Here is a 20,397-nt window from a genome sequence, read left to right as displayed (position 1 = left end):
TAGAAAACACCGGGGTGAGGAAAAGTGGGGACAGAAAACACCAGGGTGAGGAAAAGGGGGGATAGAAAACACGGGGGTGAGCCATGGCGGGACAGAAAACACCAGGGTGAGGAAAAGGGGGGATAGAAAATATTGGGGTGAGGAAAAGGGGGGACAGAAAACACGGGGGTGAGGAAAAGGGGGGACAGAAAACATCGGGGTGAGGAAAAGGGGGGACAGAAAACACCAGGGTGAGGAAAAGGGGGGATAGAAAACACGGGGGTGAGCCATGGCGGGACAGAAAACATCGGGGTGAGCCATGGTGGGACAGAAAATATTGGGGTGAGGAAAAGTGGGGATAGAAAATATCGGGGTGAGCCATGGTGGGGACAGAAAATATTGGGGTGAGGAAAATTTGGGATAGAAAACACGAGGATGAGGAAAAGTGGGTACAGAAAACACTGGTGTGAGCCATGGTGGGGACAGAAAACACGAGGATGAGGAAAAGTGGGTACAGAAAACACTGGTGTGAGCCATGGTGGGAGCAGAAAACATCAAGGTGAGGCATGGTGGGGACAGAAAATATTGGGATGAGCCATGGTGGGACAGAAAACACCAGGATGAGGAAAAGTGGGTACAGGAAACTCTGGTGTGAGCCAAGGAAGGCACAGCTGGGCAGCCCCTGCCTCCCTTCCCAGAAGGAAAAAGCAAAGGAAAGGAATCAAACCGAGCAGAGCAAGGGGTCCAGGGAGACCCCCAGGCTGTGCCTGCTCCTCCTCCAGGGACCTTCCCCTGCCCCAGAGCGCTCCAACCCAGCCTTGGACACTTCCAGGGATCCAGGGGCAGCCACAGCTTCCCTGGGAATTCTTTTCCAGGGTGTCCCAGCCAGGAATTCTGTCTCAATATCCCATCTAATCCTCCTCTCTTTCAGTTGGAGGCCAATCAACGTGACCAAAAGCAACCCCAGCTCTGTCACTGCCACCTCCTCAGGTGCTCAGGTCCAGCTCATTTCCATCAGATAACCTCGTTAATGGTTCTTTTATATAATATATCTTATTTTTAATTATATCTTATAATATATCTTATTTTTAATTAGTCTGCTTGGTCCTGTTGGGGGGAAAAATGATGAAAAATCCCCTTTTCCGAGGAGACTCGAAGCCTCTCCAAGGCCTGGGGTGACAAAGGCTGGGGGGAAGCCACAGGGGCGAGGAAAACGGGGAAAAGCTGTGGAAATGAAAAGGAATTGGTGTGGTTTTCCCAGGGGAAGTGCAGAGGAGGGGGTTGGAGGGACAGTTTGAACACAAAATCGCCTCTCCTGTAAAGGATCCCTGGATTAGCCGGGGATAAAGGCACCAAAAGCAGGGAGACAATCCCGGCATCGCTTTCAGAGGAGTGTCACACACAGCCTGCTCAAGGGATGGGCTCCGCTTCCCAGTCCTGCTGGAAAAGAGGATAAAAAGGAAAGGATAATTACAGAGCAGCGATGGCACCACTGCCAGCAAGGGAGGGAGCGGGACAGGAGCATTCCCAGCTGGAAACGCCGGGCTGGGGGAACAAAACAGTCATTAGGGATAAGCACGGGCTTGGCTGGGAATCAGGAAAGCCTCAATGGCAAATTGGAGTGGAGATAAGAGCAGAACAAGGGCTGGGCTGTAAAGAAGAGCTGACACCACAGACAGGCTGCTCCCAGAGCCTGCCAAGACAATTAGGTGGCAAATAACTCCCCGTGCCACAGACATTATTTTAAATCTTGTTCACAAAAAGTCCTTTAGATATTCCACTCGATTTATCATTATTGAATTTCTTAGCAAAGCTGCGGGGCAAAGATTCTGCCAAAAGTTTAATTACATACATGCAGCCTGCTGCATTTTTCATATCCTCTGCAGCCAGCGCTGGAGAAAAGATAAATGGCTTTGAGCGTGGCTTAAACTGCTGCTGAAGTGAAAAAACCGACTGGCTCCTTATCAGCATGTGAAATGGCTTTTTATTTTTGATTATTTCTTAATGAAAACTGTTTGCATTAGCCGTGAGCTCAGCTTTGGTGCTCAAACAGACCCAGGCTCTGTTGACTCCAAACCCTGCTCCTGCCCTCCCTCAGCTCCCAAATCCAAACCCACGGAGCTCTCCAGTTCTCCACACCCGCTCCAGAGCCCTTCTCCTCATCCTCCTCCACACTTAGGCCTGGCTTTAACCTGTCCTAAGCCCTGGACTTCAGAGTGCTCTGAGCTGTGGGGCTGGCGTGGCTTTGGAGCCCAGTTTTCTCTTTTTAAGGGCTGTTTCCAAGGATTCCAGCCATGTCTTCCCTCAGCTTTTCTTGGTTTAAAGGTTTATCCAACGATTCCAGCCATGTCTTCCCTCAGCTTTCCCTGATTTAAAAGCTTTTTCCGACAATTCCCCCATGTCTTCCCTCAGCTTTCCTTGATTTAAAGGCTTTTTCCAAGGATTCTCCCATGTTTTCCCTCAGTTTTCCCTTTTTAAGGGCTTTTTCCAACAATTCCCCCATGTCTTCCCTCAGCTTTCCCTGATTTAAAGGCTTTTTCCAAGGATTCTCCCATGTCTTCCCTCAGCTTTTCCCTTTTTAAGGGCTTTTCCCAACGTTTCCAGCCATGTCTTCCCTCAGCTTTTCCTTTTTTAAAGGCTTTTTCCAAGAATACCCCTGTATCTTCCCTCAGCTTTTCCTGGTTTTAAGGGCTTTTTCCAACAGTTCCCCCCTGTCTTCCCTCAGCTTTTCCTGGTTTAAAGGTTTTTCCCAACATTTCCAGCCATGTCTTCCCTCAGCTTTCCCTGATTTAAAGGCTTTTTCCAACAATTCCCCCATGTCTTCCCTCAGCTTTCCCTTTTTATCCAAGGATTCCAGACATGTCTTCCCTCAGTTTTTGCTGTTTTAAAGGATTTTTCCAAGGATTCCCCCCATGTCTTCCCTCAGTTTTTGCTGTTTTAAAGGATTTTTCCAAGGATTCCCCCCATGTCTTCCCTCAGTTTTTGCTGTTTTAGAGGATTTTTCCAAGGATTCCCCCCATGTCTTCCCTCAGTTTTTGCTGTTTTAGAGGATTTTTCCAAGGATTCCCCCCATGTCTTCCCTCAGTTTTTCCCTGTTTTTCAAGGCTTTTCCCAAGGAATTCTGGCCTCTCTCGGGGCTGAATCCAGCAGTGCCCCTCAGCATCCAAATCCATTCCCTGCTGGCATCTCCCCCTCCAAACCTCCCCACATCCCCCTTCCCTCATCCCATCCCCACTGCAGGAGGAATTCCAGGGAGCACAGAAGGTTCTGGAAGCCGAGGAGCAGATGGGGCGTCAGGGAGCATCTGCTGCCACGCAGGGAGCGCTGCTCTTATCTCCCACCTCCAGAAGAGGTTTTAATTAGTGCCGCTAATTAAGCACAGCACGTCTTGGGGGGATGCTGCCAGCCCCTCCAGACAGGTACAGGGAAAGCTGCATCCCACGGGCTCCCAGCCAGGAGAAATCCCGGGATCCACACCTCTGGCAGCTCCCAGGGCACGGATCCCATAAGGAATTTTCCAGCCAGGGAAATGCTGGGAATGAGCCCCCCAAGCCAATTCTTGGGAAGTTTACGCTCAGGCAACAAAAATGCTGGAAAAGAGGCTCCGTGGAGCTGCCCAACTATGGTCAAAATAAGGGTTTCTTTTTAAAAATAGCTTTTATTTATTGCTAGGAAGGCTCAGGGTGCTTGAGCAGAGAGCACAGGCTTCCCATGCTCCAGAGCCCTGGGATTCGGTGGGAATGTGCCAGGAGCCCCCCGTGCAGGGTGTGTGACTGCAGCCCCATCCTGCCGGCCCCACATGGAACAAAACCATTTTCCAGCGTTTTTGGCAGATCCAAGAGGTGCCTGCCCGTGCTGAGGCTTTCAGAGGAACAGAAACAGAGATTTGGGGTTTGTTGGGAGCCTTCATCCACCCCGGGGTGCCCAGGAGCTCTCGGGAAAGGCTCAGCTCCCATGGGTTATTCCTGGGATCTGGCTGGATCTGCCTCCCCTTGCTCCCATGGGTTATTCCTGGGATCCAGGGGGGTGCTGGGGCTGTGCCTGCATCACATCAGTTCCCAAATTGGGGTCCCAGTCACCAAACACAGGGAGTTCAACACCCAGATTCCTCCTGAATGGCACTCGGGGCACAACACCCAAACCCCACCCCAAACGTCACCCAGAGAACACCCAAATCAATCCTCAAACATCACCCAGAGAACACACAAATTTCTCCTCAAAAAAATCACAGAGAACACCCAAATCCCACCCCAAACATCACCCAGAGAACACCCAAATTCCACCCCAAACATCACCCAGAAAACACATAAATCCCACCCCAAACATCACCCAGAGAACACACAAATCAATCCTCAAACATCAACCAGAGCCCAACACCCAAATTCCTCCTCAAACATCACCCAGAGAACACACAAATCCCACCCCAAACATCACCCAGAGAACACCCAAATTCCTCCTCAAACATCACCCAGAGAACACCCAAATCCCACCTCAAAAAAATCACAGAGAACACCCAAATCCCTCCTCAAACATCACCCAGAGAACACACAAATCCCACCTCAAAAAAATCACAGAGAACACCCAAATCCCACCTCAAAAAATCATCCAGAGAACAACACTCAGATTCCTCATGAATGGCACTTGGGGCACAACACCCAAATCCCACCCCAAACATCACTCCAGGAACAATCCAGCCCAAAAAGAGCCCCAGGAGCTCCTGGCACCCCCCACAATTCCCCACTGGACTGGGGACATTTCCCTGGCAAGGCACAGAGGAGCTCACGGTGCCGGTGCCACCAGGGCCGCCCCCATGAAGGAGCAAAGCCCAGAGGTGGCACAGCACGAGGTGACACCGCCGGTCCTTGGGGTGCCACGGGCTGGCAGCACACAGGAATAATTCCCAAACCTTCCCTGACCTCACAGCTCCGTGGTTAAGGATTAATTCCCCGGGCAGGAGCGGCGGCACCGCGGCCGGCGGCGTTCCACGCACCAGCTCCTTTCACTAATTCCTGCTCCTTTCACTAATTCCTGCTCCTTTCACTAATTCCTGCTCCTTTCACTAATTCCTGCTCCTTTCACTAATTCCTGCTCCTTTCACTAATTCCTGCTCCTTTCCAAGAGCTCCTGAAGGAGCTCCCAGTAGATGAAGTGCTCGGCTGAATCATTTGATGCTGAAATTTTACACATCCCAGTTAATTTAATCACTTCATTTCCGAGAGCTGAGCCACGCTCGCGTCTCCCAGCCCTGGCAGGGAGCGGCTTCTGACGGGAGCGGGATCAGGCACAGGAAAAACCCCAGCCTCATCCTCACTGGGAGAGAAAAGCGGGATTTGAGCAGGAGCTCCTAAGGAAGCAGGCAGCACCAGGCTGGGATGACAATGGGGATGGGGTTGGAGAGTTTCTCCTGCCATTCCCATGGATCCTGATGTTCCCATGGGATCCTGATGTTCCCATGGGATCCTGCCATTCCCACGGGATCCTGCCATTCCCACGGGATCCTGCCATTCCCATGGGATCCTGCCATTCCCACGGGATCCTGCCATTCCCACAGGATCCTGCCATTCCCATGGGATCCTGCCATTCCCACGGGATCCTGCAGTTCAGGATCCTGCCATTCCCACAGGATCCTGCCATTCCCATGGATCCTGCCATTCCCATGGATCCTGCCATTCCCATGGGATCCTGCCATTCCCACAGGATCCTGCCATTCCCACGGGATCCTGCCATTCCCACAGGATCCTGCCATTCCCATGGATCCTGCCATTCCCATGGGATCCTGCCATTCCCACAGGATCCTGCCATTCCCACGGGATCCTGCCATTCCCACGGGATCCTGCCATTCCCACAGGATCCTGCCATTCCCATGGGATCCTGCCATTCCCACGGGATCCTGCCATTCCCACGGGATCCTGCCATTCCCATGGATCCTGCCATTCCCACAGGATCCTGCCACCCTCCCAGCACCCCCAGGAACACCTGCACACATCCCAGCTGTGCCCCCTGCCCAGGGAGGCTCTGGCATTGTCCCACACACACCTGATTTATTCCATCTTTTGCCACGTTATTCCCAGCTCGTCTTCCCTGTGTTTATCCATGGAAATCCACGGAGTGGGAATTGGGGCTGGCACAGGCTCCAGGAGCAGCCACCAGGACAAACCCAGCCACACATCCCAGGTGCTGCAATCCCAGAACAGGACCGTGCTTATTCCCACTTGGATTTCAGCACTTCCAAACCAGGGACAGGATGAGCAGCTCAATTCCCTCTCATTCTTTCCTCCTGGCATTCCCACTATCCAAGAGTGGGATATTCCAAAAGGACACGGTGCCTTCAGCTGGAAAAACTCTCTGTGCACATTGATTAAATGAATTTAGAAATGAAAATAAATTCATAAAAGCATTAGATCCCAGAGGGTCGAGTAGAGATGGAAGTGACCAGTGCCCGTAATTATGGAATGGTTTGGGTGGGAAGGGAGCTCAAAGCCCATCCAGTTCCACAGGGACACCTCCCACTGTCCCAGGCTGCTCCAAGCCCTGTCCTGGGGCACTTCCAGGGATCCAGGAGCAGCCACAGCTTCTCTGGGAATGCCATCCCCACCCTCTCAGCCAGGAATTCCCAATATCCCCCCTGTCCCTGCCCTCCTCCCTGCACACCAGCTCCTTGCAAGACAATTCCTAGAAGGAATTCCTCCGGTCCCAGGCTGCTCAGCAGCTCCCAGTGCTCCAGGATAAACCCACCTCTGGAATTCCCATCCTCATCTCCCACCCAGCACAGGGAAACTGCACCAATTCCCCAATCCCGGGCTGCCAGGGCCGAGCACACAGCTGGGAGAAGGGGCCCCTCTCAGAGCTGGAAAAATAAAATAAGGAATTGATTTCTGAGGAAAATAAATAAAGTGCTCCTTTGTTCTCAGCCCTTGGACTCACAAAATCAATCCCAGCTCCCTCTGGAGGGACAAACAGATTGGATTTTTGCCCGTTCTCCAGGAATAAGCAAAGCAGGAGGCTGCTTCCAGGAGCACAATCCATCATCCAGGCAGGTGGGGTTGGGAGTGGGATACCCTGGTGGTACCACAGGGCCCTGAAGGAATCCCACACACACCCCCTTCATCCACAAGGGATCCAATTCCAGCAGAACTACAGGATATTTGCACCCAAACTGGATTTCAGAGGGATTGTGTGATGGGAAGAGACCAGGACAGCCTGGAGAGGGATCCCACCACATCCCTCCTGTGGGATTTTAACATCCTGAACCCCCCCAGAGGGGCTGGATCCCAACAAATCCCACAGGGAGGAGAGCAGGATTGCCCATCTCCCACTTCAGAGGAGCAGGAAAAACCTGCAGCAGGGAGGGAAATGGATCTGAAGATGGCCCTGCTGGCTGAGCAGGAGACACTTCCCACATTCCTGACAGGATCCCGGTTTTATTCCAAGTGCAGCTCTCTCCAGCCCTGCCCAATGTTCCCTGCTCCTATTTTAGGGATAAAAGCAGCGAGGCAAAGCCGGGCTGGGGGTGACGTGGCCAAGGGGAGCATTGGGGAAGCTCGGGCTCAGGGCCTGGGATTTTTCCTTCCATAAACTCTGATTTATGGATGTGGGAAGAGGAGCTCTGAAATGAGAATTCCTGTCTCTGGCAGGAGCAGCCTGTGGCTCCAGCCCAGAAATCCAGGATGGCTCCGGCGGGATTCCCTCGCTCCAGCCCTGCAGGAAGGACACGGCGCTTTCCAGGGCTGGGACAACATCTGTCCCCACAGAGGGGACACAAACCATGCCCAGCATCATCCTCACACCAACCCCAAATCCCAGAAACTCCCAAATCCCAAATAAATAACCCCAAATCCCAAATTATCCCGAATCCCAGCAGCTGCTCCGGGCACAGAGCTGGGGGAGGGCAGCAAGCAGCACCCCAACTCCATTCCATAAAAAAGCAGGATCTGGAGCATCCCTGGGGTTTCTGGCAGGAGGAGCTGGGTTCTTTTTTCTCCTCAGAATCCAAAGCAAATGGATGGCCCTGAGCCCGAGGTGGGAGCGCAGGGATGACTCAGCCGGAGCTGAGCGGGGAGGGAAGCACACATGGAAAAAAAAAAAAAAAATCCTCCTTTTTCCATTTGCCTCGTGTTTTTCCATAAAGGATCATTTCAAACACCTCTCAGCCGCCTTTCCACGGAAAAACCCTCGGGACTCAGCGCCCCAGGCTGCTCCTGCTCCCCTCCCTGAGCCCTGCACACGGGATTCGGACGTGCCTGACAATCCCAAAGCAGGAAAACGCTGACAGGGAGCAGGGAATGATGGATATTGTGGATATTTGGTACCCTGGGCACACCCTGAGCCACCTCACTGCCCTCTGGGAAAGCTGCTGAGATCCACTTGGAAAAGGATGGGATAAAGGTTGGAAGAAACCTTTAAACTCATCCAGTCCCACCCCACAGCCACAGGCAGGGAATTTTCCCCTATTTTATCCCTATCCCTATAATATCCCTGTCCCCAGGGAATTTTTCCCTATTTTATTCTTATCTCTATAATATCCCTGTCCCCAGGGAATTTTCCCCTATTTTATCCCTATCCCTATAATATCCCTGTCCCCAGGGAATTTTCCCCTATTTTATCCTTATCCCTATAATATCCCTGTCCCCAGGGAATTTTTCCCTATCCCCAGGGAATTTTTCCCTATCCCAGGTTGCTGCGAGCTCCATTTCAAACAAAAACCAGGAATTCCCCAAAGTGCCCCCATTCCCACCCTGGAGAGGGATTCCAGGCTGGAAAAGATCCCCACAAACACTTCCAGGCTGGATCTGAAATCCCAACATCTCCTGTAGATGCCAGGAATTCCCTCCCAGCTCCGGGGAGCAGCAGCAGTTCAAAGGGAAGCCAAATAAATAAATGAGCCCGGTTTTAATTGCACTTAATTGGGAATTCAGCGCTGCCTCATCCCGACTTTCAGGCAGCTCTCACCATCTGCTGCCACCGAGCCATCCCAGGCCTTTGAAGGGAAACAATCCCAGCTCAGCTTCTCCTCTCCAGAGGCCCCTGGGGTCGGAGTTGTGTTATTTATTTATCTGTTATTTATTTATTTGGTATTTATTTATCTGTTATTTTTTTATTGTTATTTATTTATTTGTTATTTCTTCGTTATTTTATTATTTATTTGTTATTTTTTTATTTGATATTTAATTGCTATTTCTTTGTAATTTGTTATTTATTTATTTATTATTGTTATTTATTTATTTGTTGGTTATTTCTTTGTCATTTTATTATTTATTTCTTTGTTATTTATTCATTTATTAATTTATTGTTATTTATTTATTTTATTATTTATTTACTTGATATTTCTTTGTTATTCCTTTGTTATTTATTTCTTTGTTATTTTATTATTTATTATTTCTTCATTATTTCTTTATTATTTATTTCTTTATTTGTTATTTATTTCTTTGTTATTTTAATTTTTTATTTATTTATTTTTTATTTATTATTTATTTCTTTATTTGTTATTTTATTATTTATTATTTATTTATTATTTATTTCCTTATTTGTTATTTATTTTTTTGTTATTTACTTATTCACTATTTTAGCGTTATTTTTAAATCGTTATTTATTTATTTGTTATTTATGGTATTGTTATTTATTTATTTATTTATTTATTTGTTATTTATGGTATTGATATTTATTTATTTATTTGTTATTTATGGTATTGTTATTTACTTATTTATTTGTTATTTATGGTATTGATATCTATTTATTTATTTGTTATTTATGGTATTGATATTTATTTATTTGTTTGTTATTTATGGTATTGATATTTATTTATTTATTTATTTGTTATTTATGGTATTGTTATTTATTTATTTATTTATTTGTTATCTATGGTATTGTTATTTATTTATTTGTTTGTTTGTTTGTTATTTATGGTGTTGTTATTTCTTCCTTTGTCTGTTATTTTACTGTCATTTGTTTATTATTTGGTGTCAGTGAGCAGCAGGAGGGCAGGGACGGGCTCTTAATTTGCAAAATGAATCCCAAATTCCCAATTCCAGGAGCAAGGCAGGCACTGGGAGCACTGGGAGCACAGATCCCTGAGAGAAGCCGGCATTTCCTCCCTGCAGCAGGAACCGTGTGCCCCATTCCATGGATTTCCTTGGAGCTCCCATAAATCCACATTTATCCCGGACTATAAAAGCCCAGCCCGGAGCCCAGGGGATGGTCAATAACCATTTGAAACGCTTCAGAAAGGGGCAGGAGGATGTTCTTTAATCAATACTCACACTGCCACGGGCATTTATCACCCAGGCTGCCTCTGGAGCCTCCAGATGAACGGATGGCTGCTGACAGAGACACTTTAGTGACAGGAGCACGGTGTGAGGCTGTGGAAATCATCACACACAGAACTGGGATCCCCAAAAAACGAGGAGGAGTTTTCAAGCAGGAGTTTCACGTTATGTAAGCTCCAAGGGCTTAATGAACCTTTTGGATGCACACAGGAGGCTCTGGCTGGATGCCCCCCATCAATCCCCAGGGTTTGGATCCATCATTTCCCCCTCACGGCCGCTGCTCCTGCTCGGGGAGGGAGGGAATGAGCAGAAAATCCACAGGGAAGCTGCCCTTGCTCCTGTCAGAGGAACTGAGCATCGCTGGGCAGCTTTTCCCCTCAGCACAAAAAATCAAAAAGAAAAAAAAAAAAAAGGGCAAAAAAAAAAAGCTGGGACAGAGCTGGGCTTCCTCAAACCAGGTGGTGCATCCAGGGAAAAAAGGGAAAATTTTGGCTCTAAGGACAAGCCCCATCGATGTGCTGCCTCGAGCATCAGCACCAAGCCCAAAATTCAGCTCTGCTCTCCCTTCCCTGTTTATTCCCCAGGGGTTTTTGTCTCCTCTCCCCAGTTCACTTCAGTGCACTGGTAAAAAGAGAAGTTTCCTGTCCTGGGCAGCCCTGGTGCATGGAAACTTCCTCTGGAGGGGAAAAATACGGCAAAAAAATGGGAAGGATGAGTTTGGGAAGGGGGAGATGCTGCTGAAAGGGACCCAGCAGGTCCTGGCAGCACAGCAGGGCTGGCCCTGGGGTGTCCCCAGCCAAATCCCCAGCCCAGCCTCACATCTGATGCAGCAGCTCCAATTTAAGGGGAAAAAAGCACAATTTCCACGTGATGAGGTTTCTGTGTGGAGCCCCCAGAGCTCCTGGCTCATTTAAGTAATGAGTTGAAAACAAAATTTCATTTCTTACAGACGCTGCTGCGAACACGGGGCCGTTTTTCCAGCTATGAAATCCATCTGGATTTGCTCCCTGAGCAGCCAGGCAGGGATGCCAGGGCACCATTTCCTAAATCACAGCCCAGCAAAAGCCAACTGAGTCATTCCAGCAAACGCTGATTGCCTTCAATAACTCAGTGACTTCACACTCCTGCAGCCAGAGGCACAACAGACACCACCAGGGAAGGGAAATTCAAAATGTTCCAGTGGATCCACGGGCAGGGACACCCTCCACCAGCCCAGCTGGCTCCAGCCTGGCCTTGGACACTTCCCAGGATGGAGCAGCCTGGGCTTCCCTGGGAATTCCATCCCAGCCTTTCCCCACCCTCACAGGGAAGGGTTTTGTCCTCCCAGGGGGGGATTTCTCCCAGAAATCCATCCCAAGGCACTCCCAGTCAGCTGGAAGCTGTTCCTCCTTGTCCTGTCACTGCACACAGACTCTTCCCTGGCCCTGGGCTGGGGATGAGCAGCAGAGATGCTGCATTTGGAGCTCAGCTCAGCAGCCAGCACAGAAATTCCCTCCCTGGAGCCGTGCCGGGCACTGAGGCCGCTCCTGGCCGGGCACCAAAGGGAAATTTGGGATTTTGTGCAGTTTCACAGCCACACTGCCATGCCCTGCTCTGCCCCAGCGCTGCCCTGGAGCCGGGGGATGTTCCAGGAGGAGGCTGCTGGGAACAGCATCTCCCACTCGGCCCCAGAACGGGATCGGGATCTGAATCAGCAGCAGGAGGCATCAGCTGTTCCATATCCAGCTGTCCTGAGTCACAGCTCGGGTTTCCAGGTGCTCTGCTGCCTGGAAATCCTTTCTGGGAACTGCCCCAGAACACAGCGGGGTCAGGCCTGGCCTCCAGCCCGCGCTGACCCTGCCCCGATTTCCTCTGGATGCAGCACCTGGAAAACGCAGCAGGATGGGCTGGAGCCTGCCCCGGGCTGCCCAGAGGGGTTTGGGATCGGGGCAGGGGGACACAGCCCACCCAGGGCACTCCTGGGACCCCAGAGAGCTCCACCAGCTGGGAACAAACCCCCTGAGCTCCATCATCCATCATCCATCATCCATCATCCATCCATCCATCATCCATCATCCATCATCCATCATCCATCCATCCATCCATCATCCATCATCCATCCATCCATCATCCATCATCCATCATCCATCATCCATCCATCATCCATCATCCATCCATCATCCATCCATCATCCATCCATCCATCCATCCATCATCCATCCATCCATCATCCATCCATCATCCATCCATCCATCCATCCATCCATCCATCCATCCATCATCCATCCATCCATCATCCATCATCCATCATCCATCATCCATCCATCCATCATCCATCATCCATCATCCATCATCCATCCATCCATCCATCCATCCATCCATCATCCATCCATCATCCATCATCCATCATTCATCCATCATCCATCATCCATCATCCATCCATCCATCCATCCATCATCCATCCATCCATCATCCATCCATCATCCATCCATCATCCATCCATCCATCATCCATCATCCATCATCCATCCATCCATCCATCCATCATCCATCATCCATCCATCCATCATCCATCATCCATCATCCATCCATCCATCCATCCATCATCCATCCATCATCCATCCATCATCCATCATCCATCCATCCATCCATCCATCCATCATCCATCCATCCATCCATCCATCCATCATCCATCATCCATCATCCATCATCCATCCATCATCCATCCATCCATCCATCCATCCATCCATCCATCCATCCATCATCCATCCATCCACCCATCCATCATCCATCATCCATCATCCATCCATCATCCATCATCCATCATCCATCCATCCATCCATCCATCCATCATCCATCCATCCACCCATCCATCATCCATCATCCATCATCCATCCATCATCCATCATCCATCATCCATCCATCATCCATCCATCCATCATCCATCCCCACCTGCTCCCAAGCACAGGAATTCCAACTGCAGCCCTTGTCTGGAGCACCAGAGACAGGGCTGGATTCCCTCTCCCCTGGAGTAATTAAAGCCTGGTAATTATCCCACTCATCAAACACAGTCTGGACAGACTTTTCAGTGCAATTCAGGGCGAATCCACCCATCCTCCATTCCCCAGGGATACACACTCCCTCCTCCAGGCACCCACCAGGCACAGCCAGCTTTTAGCAACTCCCCAGAAGTCTCATTTCTATCCAGGACAGGCTGGAGAGGGGCTGGAGCAGAGCCCAGGCACACACAAGTGATGGAAACCCCAAGGATTTGGGATGATGGGGAGGAACAGCCATGGAATGGTTTGGGTTGGGAGGGACACCCTCCACCAGCCCAGGCTGCTCCAAAACGCTGCTGAATGAGGGGAAAAAAGGCAAAATGAGGCTTTTTTTCCTCATCCCAGAGCAGGTGAGGGACAGGTGGAACCCTCACCTTCCCTCCAGCTCCCTCTCCAAGGTCTGAAGGAAAACTCCTGGCTCGGGGGGAGCTCGCAGGGTCCCGGCTCTGGGTGTGAGCACAGCCCAGAGCCTCCCCCAGCCAGGCCAGGGATCCATCCCCAGCTCCACACCAGGCACAGGAGAGGAGCAGAATTCCACATTTCCCATCCCAGCTCCACACCAGGCACAGGAGAGGAGCAGAATTCCACATTTCCCATCCCAGCTCCACACCAGGCACAGGAGAGGAGCAGAATTCCTCACTTCCCAGCCATTCCCATCCCAGTTCCACAGGAGAGGAGCAGAATTCCTCACTTCCCAGCCATTCCCATCCCAGTTCCACAGGAGAGGTGCAGAATTCCTCATTTCCCACCCATTCCCATCCCAGCTCCACAGCAGAGGAGCAGAATTCCACATTTCCCATCCCAGCTCCACACCAGGCACAGGAGAAGTGCAGAATTCCTCATTTCCCAGCCATTCCCGTCCCAGCTCCACAGCAGAAGTGCAGAATTCCTCATTTCCCAGGCATTCCCATCCCAGTTCCACAGGAGAGGAGCAGAATTCCTCATTTCCCAGCCATTCCCTGCTCCTCACCCCCATCCATCCCCCAGGCACCGAGGCAGAACCAGCCAGCTGCTGCTTTGGGATTTTCCTTTGTTTTCACAGCTTTAGCGATTTAAAAAGATGTAAATATGAAGGAAGGGTCAATGATTCAACAGTGATTAAGCCTGAAATATTCCACTTAGTACCCATTAGACTTTGAAAACACCCATTATGTTCCCAGAGCTTCCCCAGAGCCCAGGCAGGCGATACCCAGCCCTGGGGAAAGCAGCTTTCTTGGAAGGCTGGGGTGAAAACACCGAGTTTATTTCAGTAGAAGAGAAAAGGGGGAATAAAAAAGGAAAAGACAATAAAAGAATGAATGTGTTGTAGGTTCTTAATAGCATTTCCCCCAGAGAGAGGGGAAAAAAAACACAACATAAGCCTAATGGAAATTTTCTGCTCCCAAAACCATTTGCACTGTTATTGTCTGCAACTAAAAGGAGATGGAAACATAAAAAAAATCCCTCAGAACTGGAGGGCTGAGCATTTCTGCTTTCCCTGGAAGAATAAAATGAAGCTGCACCTGAGAAGGGGAAGTTTCCACCTGCCAAAAACACCGGCAGCTGCCTGTGGAGAACTCTGGGGATACAAAAGTCACTGCATGGAGCAGGAAAAACCCTCCTGTCCCTCTGGAAAAAGCCAGGCTGCTCTTTCACATCCTGAGGATTTGCAGCATCTTAGAAAACGTGTCATTATTATTTATTATTATTTATTTATTATTTATTAATTTTTTAATTTATTTATTATTTATTATTTATTTATTATTTATTATTTTAATTTAAAAAATGAAGCAATGTGGTTAAATAAAAGAGGCTGATTTAAGAGGGGAGCCGCTCCTGGTAAAAGGAAGGATCATTCCTTCAAATCAATCTGCTCCCCATTGCACTGGTGATGTTTTAAAACCACAATTCCGACCAAATAATCAGAGGGGAAATAAAATTAATGCACTAAATCACGTTTGCTTCGTCTCCTGCTGAAAGCTGCTGAGTGGAGGAGGAGCCAATTGTGGGGCTGTGGGTCAGCACCCACCCCAAACACACCCTGGGGGGCTGGGGGAGGCCAAGGAGGCACCCAAAATTCCTGCTTTAAAATTTAGAAAATTTAAAATTTAAAATAAAAAAAATAAATAAATAAAAAATAAAAAATTTTTTAAAAAAATTAAATAATTAAATAATTAAAAAAAATAAAAAATAAAAAATTGAAAATTAAAAAATTAAAAAATTGAAAAATTGAAAAAATTAACATTTAAAAATTAAAAAAAAAAATAAATTTTAAATGTTTAAGGAGGAAAGAGCTGCCTGCAGGACCTTGTGTTGCAGCCTCTGGTAGCCAGGACTGGATTCAGCCCTGGAATGAGGAGGGACAGCCAAGCCCTAGCACAGACTGGGGAGCCCACGAGGGCCAGAGGCAGAACTGGGCAGGGTCAGGGCTGGAAAAAACCCGAGGGTTTCACTCCTGCAGCACAGCAGAGAGCTCCTGATCAATAATTCACAGCCCAGACAGCACAAATGGCTTTGAGATCCACGGGAGAAACAGCAGGAACAGCAGGGAGAGACACGGAGAGGAGAGGGGAGGGGAGGGGAGGGGGAAGGGGAAGGGGAAGGGAGGAGAGGGGAAGGGGAAGGGGAAGGGGAAGGGGAAGGGGAAGGGGAAGGGGAAGGGGAAGGGGAAGGGGAAGGGGAAGGGGAAGGGGAAGGGGAAGGGGAAGGGGAAGGGGAAGGGGAAGGGGAAGGGGAAGGGGAAGGGGAAGGGGAAGGGGAAGGGGAAGGGGAAGGGGAAGGGGAAGGAGCCCTGGGCACGGGCAAAGCCCTGGGGTTTGAACCCCAGCCCTGGTGCCAGGGGACAGGGACAGAGTGTGGCTGGAAGGGGACAGGGACAGGGACAGGGACAGGACAGGGACAGGGACAGGGACAGGGACAGTGTGGTGTGGCTGGAAGGGGACAGGGACAGGGACAGGGACAGGGACAGGGACAGGGACAGGGACAGGGACAGGGACAGGGACAGTGTGGTGTGGCTGGAAGGGGACAGGGACAGGGACAGGGACAGGGACAGTGTGGTGTGTCTGGAAGGGGACAGGGACAGGGACAGTGTGGTGTGGCTGGAAGGGGACAGGGACAGGGACAGGGACAGTGTGGTGTGGCTGGAAGGGGACAGGGTGCTTGCCTGGCTGCAGCCCAGCTCTGCCTATCCTGATGGACAGCTCGCTCCCGACATCCCGACATTCCTGCTTCTCCTTCAGGGCTCGCTGCTCACAGCTCAGCGCCAGGGCAGCGTGGGAAGGGCCAGAGAACCCCTGCAAGGCAACACAGACACGTCAGGACATCCCAGAGCTGCCCTCAGCCTCCTCCAGGCCCCGTGCTCCGGGGTTTGGGATCCATGGGGATCCATCAGGAGGTGTCACTGCTGCACCAAGAGCGGCCATTCGGGCCTGGAAGGGACCTGAGAGTCCAGCCAGGGCCACCCCTTCACTGTCCCAGGTGCTCCAAGCCCTGTCCCACCTGACTGGGGACACTTCCAGGGATGGGGCAGCCACAGCTTCTCTGGGAATTCCACACCAGGGAAGAATTCCCTCCCAACATCCCATCCAATCCTGCCCTCTGGCAGCGGGAAGCCGTTCCTTATTTCCTGCCACTGCAGCTCCTAAGGAATAATAAATAATAATAAAAAGGAATCCAGGCTCGGTGTTTGTGGGTGTCCTCAGGCTCCTCCTGGAGGAACCACGGGATGAGAGGCACCGGAGCTGGCAGAAGGGAACACGTCCCACGGCAGTGATTTGTGACCTGGTGTCACAAACGTGTCACCCTGAGCCCCCTCCTCCCTGCAGGGCTGGGGATCATCCCCAGGAGCAGGAGAGCAGGTGGGATCACCTGGAATCACCCCAGGATCATCCACAGGGAGAGCTGTGCAGGGGGGATCACCTGGAATCCCCCCAGGAGCAGCTGGGATCACCTGGAATCCCCCCAGGAGCAGGGGGGATCACCTGGAATCCCCCCAGGAGCAGCTGGGATCACCTGGAATCCCCCAGGAGCAGGGGGGAGCTGTTGGGGCGAGGGCAGCAGAAGCACCCAGCACCCCTGAGGCAGAGCAGTAACAGGAGCCTGCCTGGGGGGGTCACACCAACCCAAAATAAAGGTTAAAGATGAATAACTCAATTGGCTCCTCTCGCCTCATTTGCATAATGAGTCTGAGCAGGGCTATTAATACTAATCACATATCTGCAGTTCAGCCAGGAGCTCTCACCTCCACTCACCCAGCAGCTCCAGGCAGAGGAGCTGGGGATTAAATCCCTGTGGGATGTGGGAGATGCTGGGATCACCTGCAGCAGCTGGGACAGCAGCCAGGGCTGGAGGAGCTTCCCAGCAAAACCTGGGTGCCGAGACATGGGAAAGAAAACGGGGAATTTTGCTTGGATGAGGAATGGAAGGAGTGGGAATGGCAGCTGAGGGGCTCATCCTGCTGCAGGGTGGTGTCCCTGAACAGGAGAGAGCCGTGGAATCCTGTCACAGAATCCTGGAATGGTTTGGGTGGTGTCCCTGAACAGGAGAGAGCCATGGAATCCTGTCACAGAATCCTGGAATGGTTTGGGTGGTGTCCCTGAACAGGACAGAGCCGTGGAATCCTGTCACAGAATCCTGGAATGGTTTGGGTGGTGTCCCTGAACAGGACAGAGCCGTGGAATCCTGTCACAGAATCCTGGAATGGTTTGGGTGGTGTCCCTGAACAGGACAGAGCCGTGGAATCCTGTCACAGAATCCTGGAATGGTTTGGGTGGGAAGGACCTTGAAGGTCACCCCAGCCCAGCCCTGCCATGGCAGGAACAGCTCCCACTGTCCCAGGAGCTCCAGCCCTGTCCAGCCTGGCCTGGGACATTCCAGGGATCCAGGAACAGCCCCAGCTGCTCTGGGAATCCCACCCCAGGCCTTCCCCACCCTCCCAGGGAAGGATTTCTCCCCAGGATCCCACCCAGCCCTGCCCTCTGGCACTGGGAGCCATTCCCTGTGTCCTGTCCCTCCATCCCAAGCCTCTTCCCATCCTCAATCCACACGGATTTCCACCTCTGGAAAAGCAGCAGCACCCCAAAACAGCACAAAGCTGCTCTGAGGTGGGGACAATTCCTGGCCAGGTGCCCTCCCTGGCAGCAGGGACAGTTTGGGACAGCGTTGGTGACCTTGAGGAGAGCACAGAACCCATCCCAAAACCGCTCTGAGTCATCCCAGCCCGGAGCCTGCAGGAGTTCCTTAATTGGAATGTGTCAGTGGGTTAAAAAACATCGAGGAGAGGAAAGTGGCATTAATTAGTTCACGGCAGTAATTAGCGTCAGCTGAAATAACCACGGGGGTTGATTATTGCAAAAAAAAATAATAATAAATAAGCGAGAGGCAGGGAGAGATTTGGACAGGAAGAACTTGGAGGAAAACTATTCTGGGATGTGGGAGCTCCCACTGCACTCCTCTGCTCGTGAGTGGTGGGGCTGGCCTGATCCTGTGTGGAAAAGCAAATGAGGGGGAAAAAATATCCTGAACATAACCTCTGTCATGACAAAAACAAAAGCACAGGAATGTTCTCCCTGATTTTGCCAAAATAAACCAAAAAAAACCCATCAATTTCTTCAGCAAACAAACCCCATCCCTGCAACATCAGGAGTTTCCTGTCACCAACCTCCTTCCCACCAGGAATCCTGGAAAAAACCACAGCCAGCAAATTCCTTTTTCAGCGGGTTCACCGCTCCGAGAGGGGAATTTGAGCTCGGTGAAACCAGTTTGGATGGAGATCCGCTCCCAGTTGTTTGCTGGGAGGAGATTTGGCTGCTCCAGACCTCGAGGGGTGTTGATTCTCCCCGGGGTGTTTTCCTCAGGACGTGGCACTGAGGTTTGTGCCAGCCCCACAGCGTTAACGCCGGGGTTTTCATTTGAGATTTTAATTGTTTGCAATCGGATGGGATCGACAGCAGCCGTTCTGCACACATTTATTAAACCCTGAGTGGGAGCAGTTCCACCCCTTTTCCCACCCCCTGCCCCCTTCCCACGTGGATTTTCCACAGGGTGAAAAGAGGAGGTGAGAGGAAAAACAAAGCAACCTTTAATCACCAGCCCGTTCCTGCCCGGAGTTCCCTCGGGAAGGATTTTTCCCAGGGAATTGCTGGGGAAGGGCGAGCTTTGTGCCGTGGGAGCTGTGGCAGGATTCAGCAGGGCTCAGCAACATCCATCAGCCCTCAAATGAAGAGCCAACACCGTGCCAGCAGCGCCTGTAATTCCATTATTTTAACACACGGCTTCCTCTGGATCCTCAGCCATCCCTGGGCCAGCAGCTCCAGCCCCTTCTCCCACATCCCAAGGATGCATTTTCTGGGGTTTTGCCCCTCTCCACGTCCTGCACAGCCCAAAATGAACCAAAGAGCACCAAAATCCCCGGAGACACCGGCTTTTCCCAATAAATCCACAGGATCTGCCCTTCCTTCTCCTCCCTGAGTGCAATTAACGCCGTCCCTCGTTACAGAGGGGACAAGGAAATTCCCCAGCAGCAGGAAGGAGAAGCCAAACCCACGGAATCATGGAATGGTCTGGGGTGGAAGGACCTTAAAGCTCATCCTGCCCCATGGGCACCTTCCACAGGAGCAGCTCCTGTCCCAGCTGGCCCTGGACACTTCCAGGGATGAATTCCTTTCCTTTGGGATCCTCTCCAGGTGCAAGGGGACCCAGAGCAGCCTGGGGGGACAGCAAAGCCCAGCTCAGGGCTTTTCCCACCCTGAGAGCCCAGAGGACACAGCCAGGCCAGCCCAGCCTCGTGTCCCCTGTGGGACAAAGGACAGACAGACACCCCTGGGCTCCCACCCAGAGGAGCTTCATCCACAGCCTCAGCAGGGAGGAAATTCCTTTTTTTCCTCCCCAAATTTCCCAGCAGTGTTTTCCTCTCAAGCCGTTAAAAGGCACAACAGGGAAAACAAAATAAATCAGAATCCCACTGGATTAAAAGCAGAGCTGGTTCACAGCCCCGAGCAGCAGGCAGGAGCCGAGAGCAGCTGCTCAGCATCCCCTGGGAATGGTGAATCCTCCCTTGGGAATGCTGATTCCCTGGGGAATGCCCTCCCTGGGAGCACACAGAGTTTATCCTGCAGCTCCAGAGCCCTGGGGATGGTTTTCCA

General features: G+C 51.1%; 1 protein-coding gene across 2 annotated transcripts in view; it reads right to left on the bottom strand.

Annotated features, from left to right (window-relative positions):
• Positions 1-20,397, bottom strand: part of SLC39A11 (solute carrier family 39 member 11) — a 61,888-nt gene that overhangs the window by 27,438 nt on the left and 14,053 nt on the right. For both annotated transcript variants that reach the window (XM_058852526.1, XM_058852527.1), the window contains exon 5: positions 16,419-16,548. In XM_058852526.1, coding sequence (XP_058708509.1) covers positions 16,419-16,548 — 130 coding nt within the window. The remainder of the gene's footprint in view (positions 1-16,418; positions 16,549-20,397) is intronic.

The sequence above is a fragment of the Poecile atricapillus genome, chromosome 17 (assembly GCF_030490865.1).
Source record: "Poecile atricapillus isolate bPoeAtr1 chromosome 17, bPoeAtr1.hap1, whole genome shotgun sequence".
Lineage (NCBI taxonomy): Eukaryota > Metazoa > Chordata > Aves > Passeriformes > Paridae > Poecile > Poecile atricapillus.
Note: the sequence above shows the minus strand (reverse complement) of the source record. Positions and strands in the feature narration are given on the sequence as shown.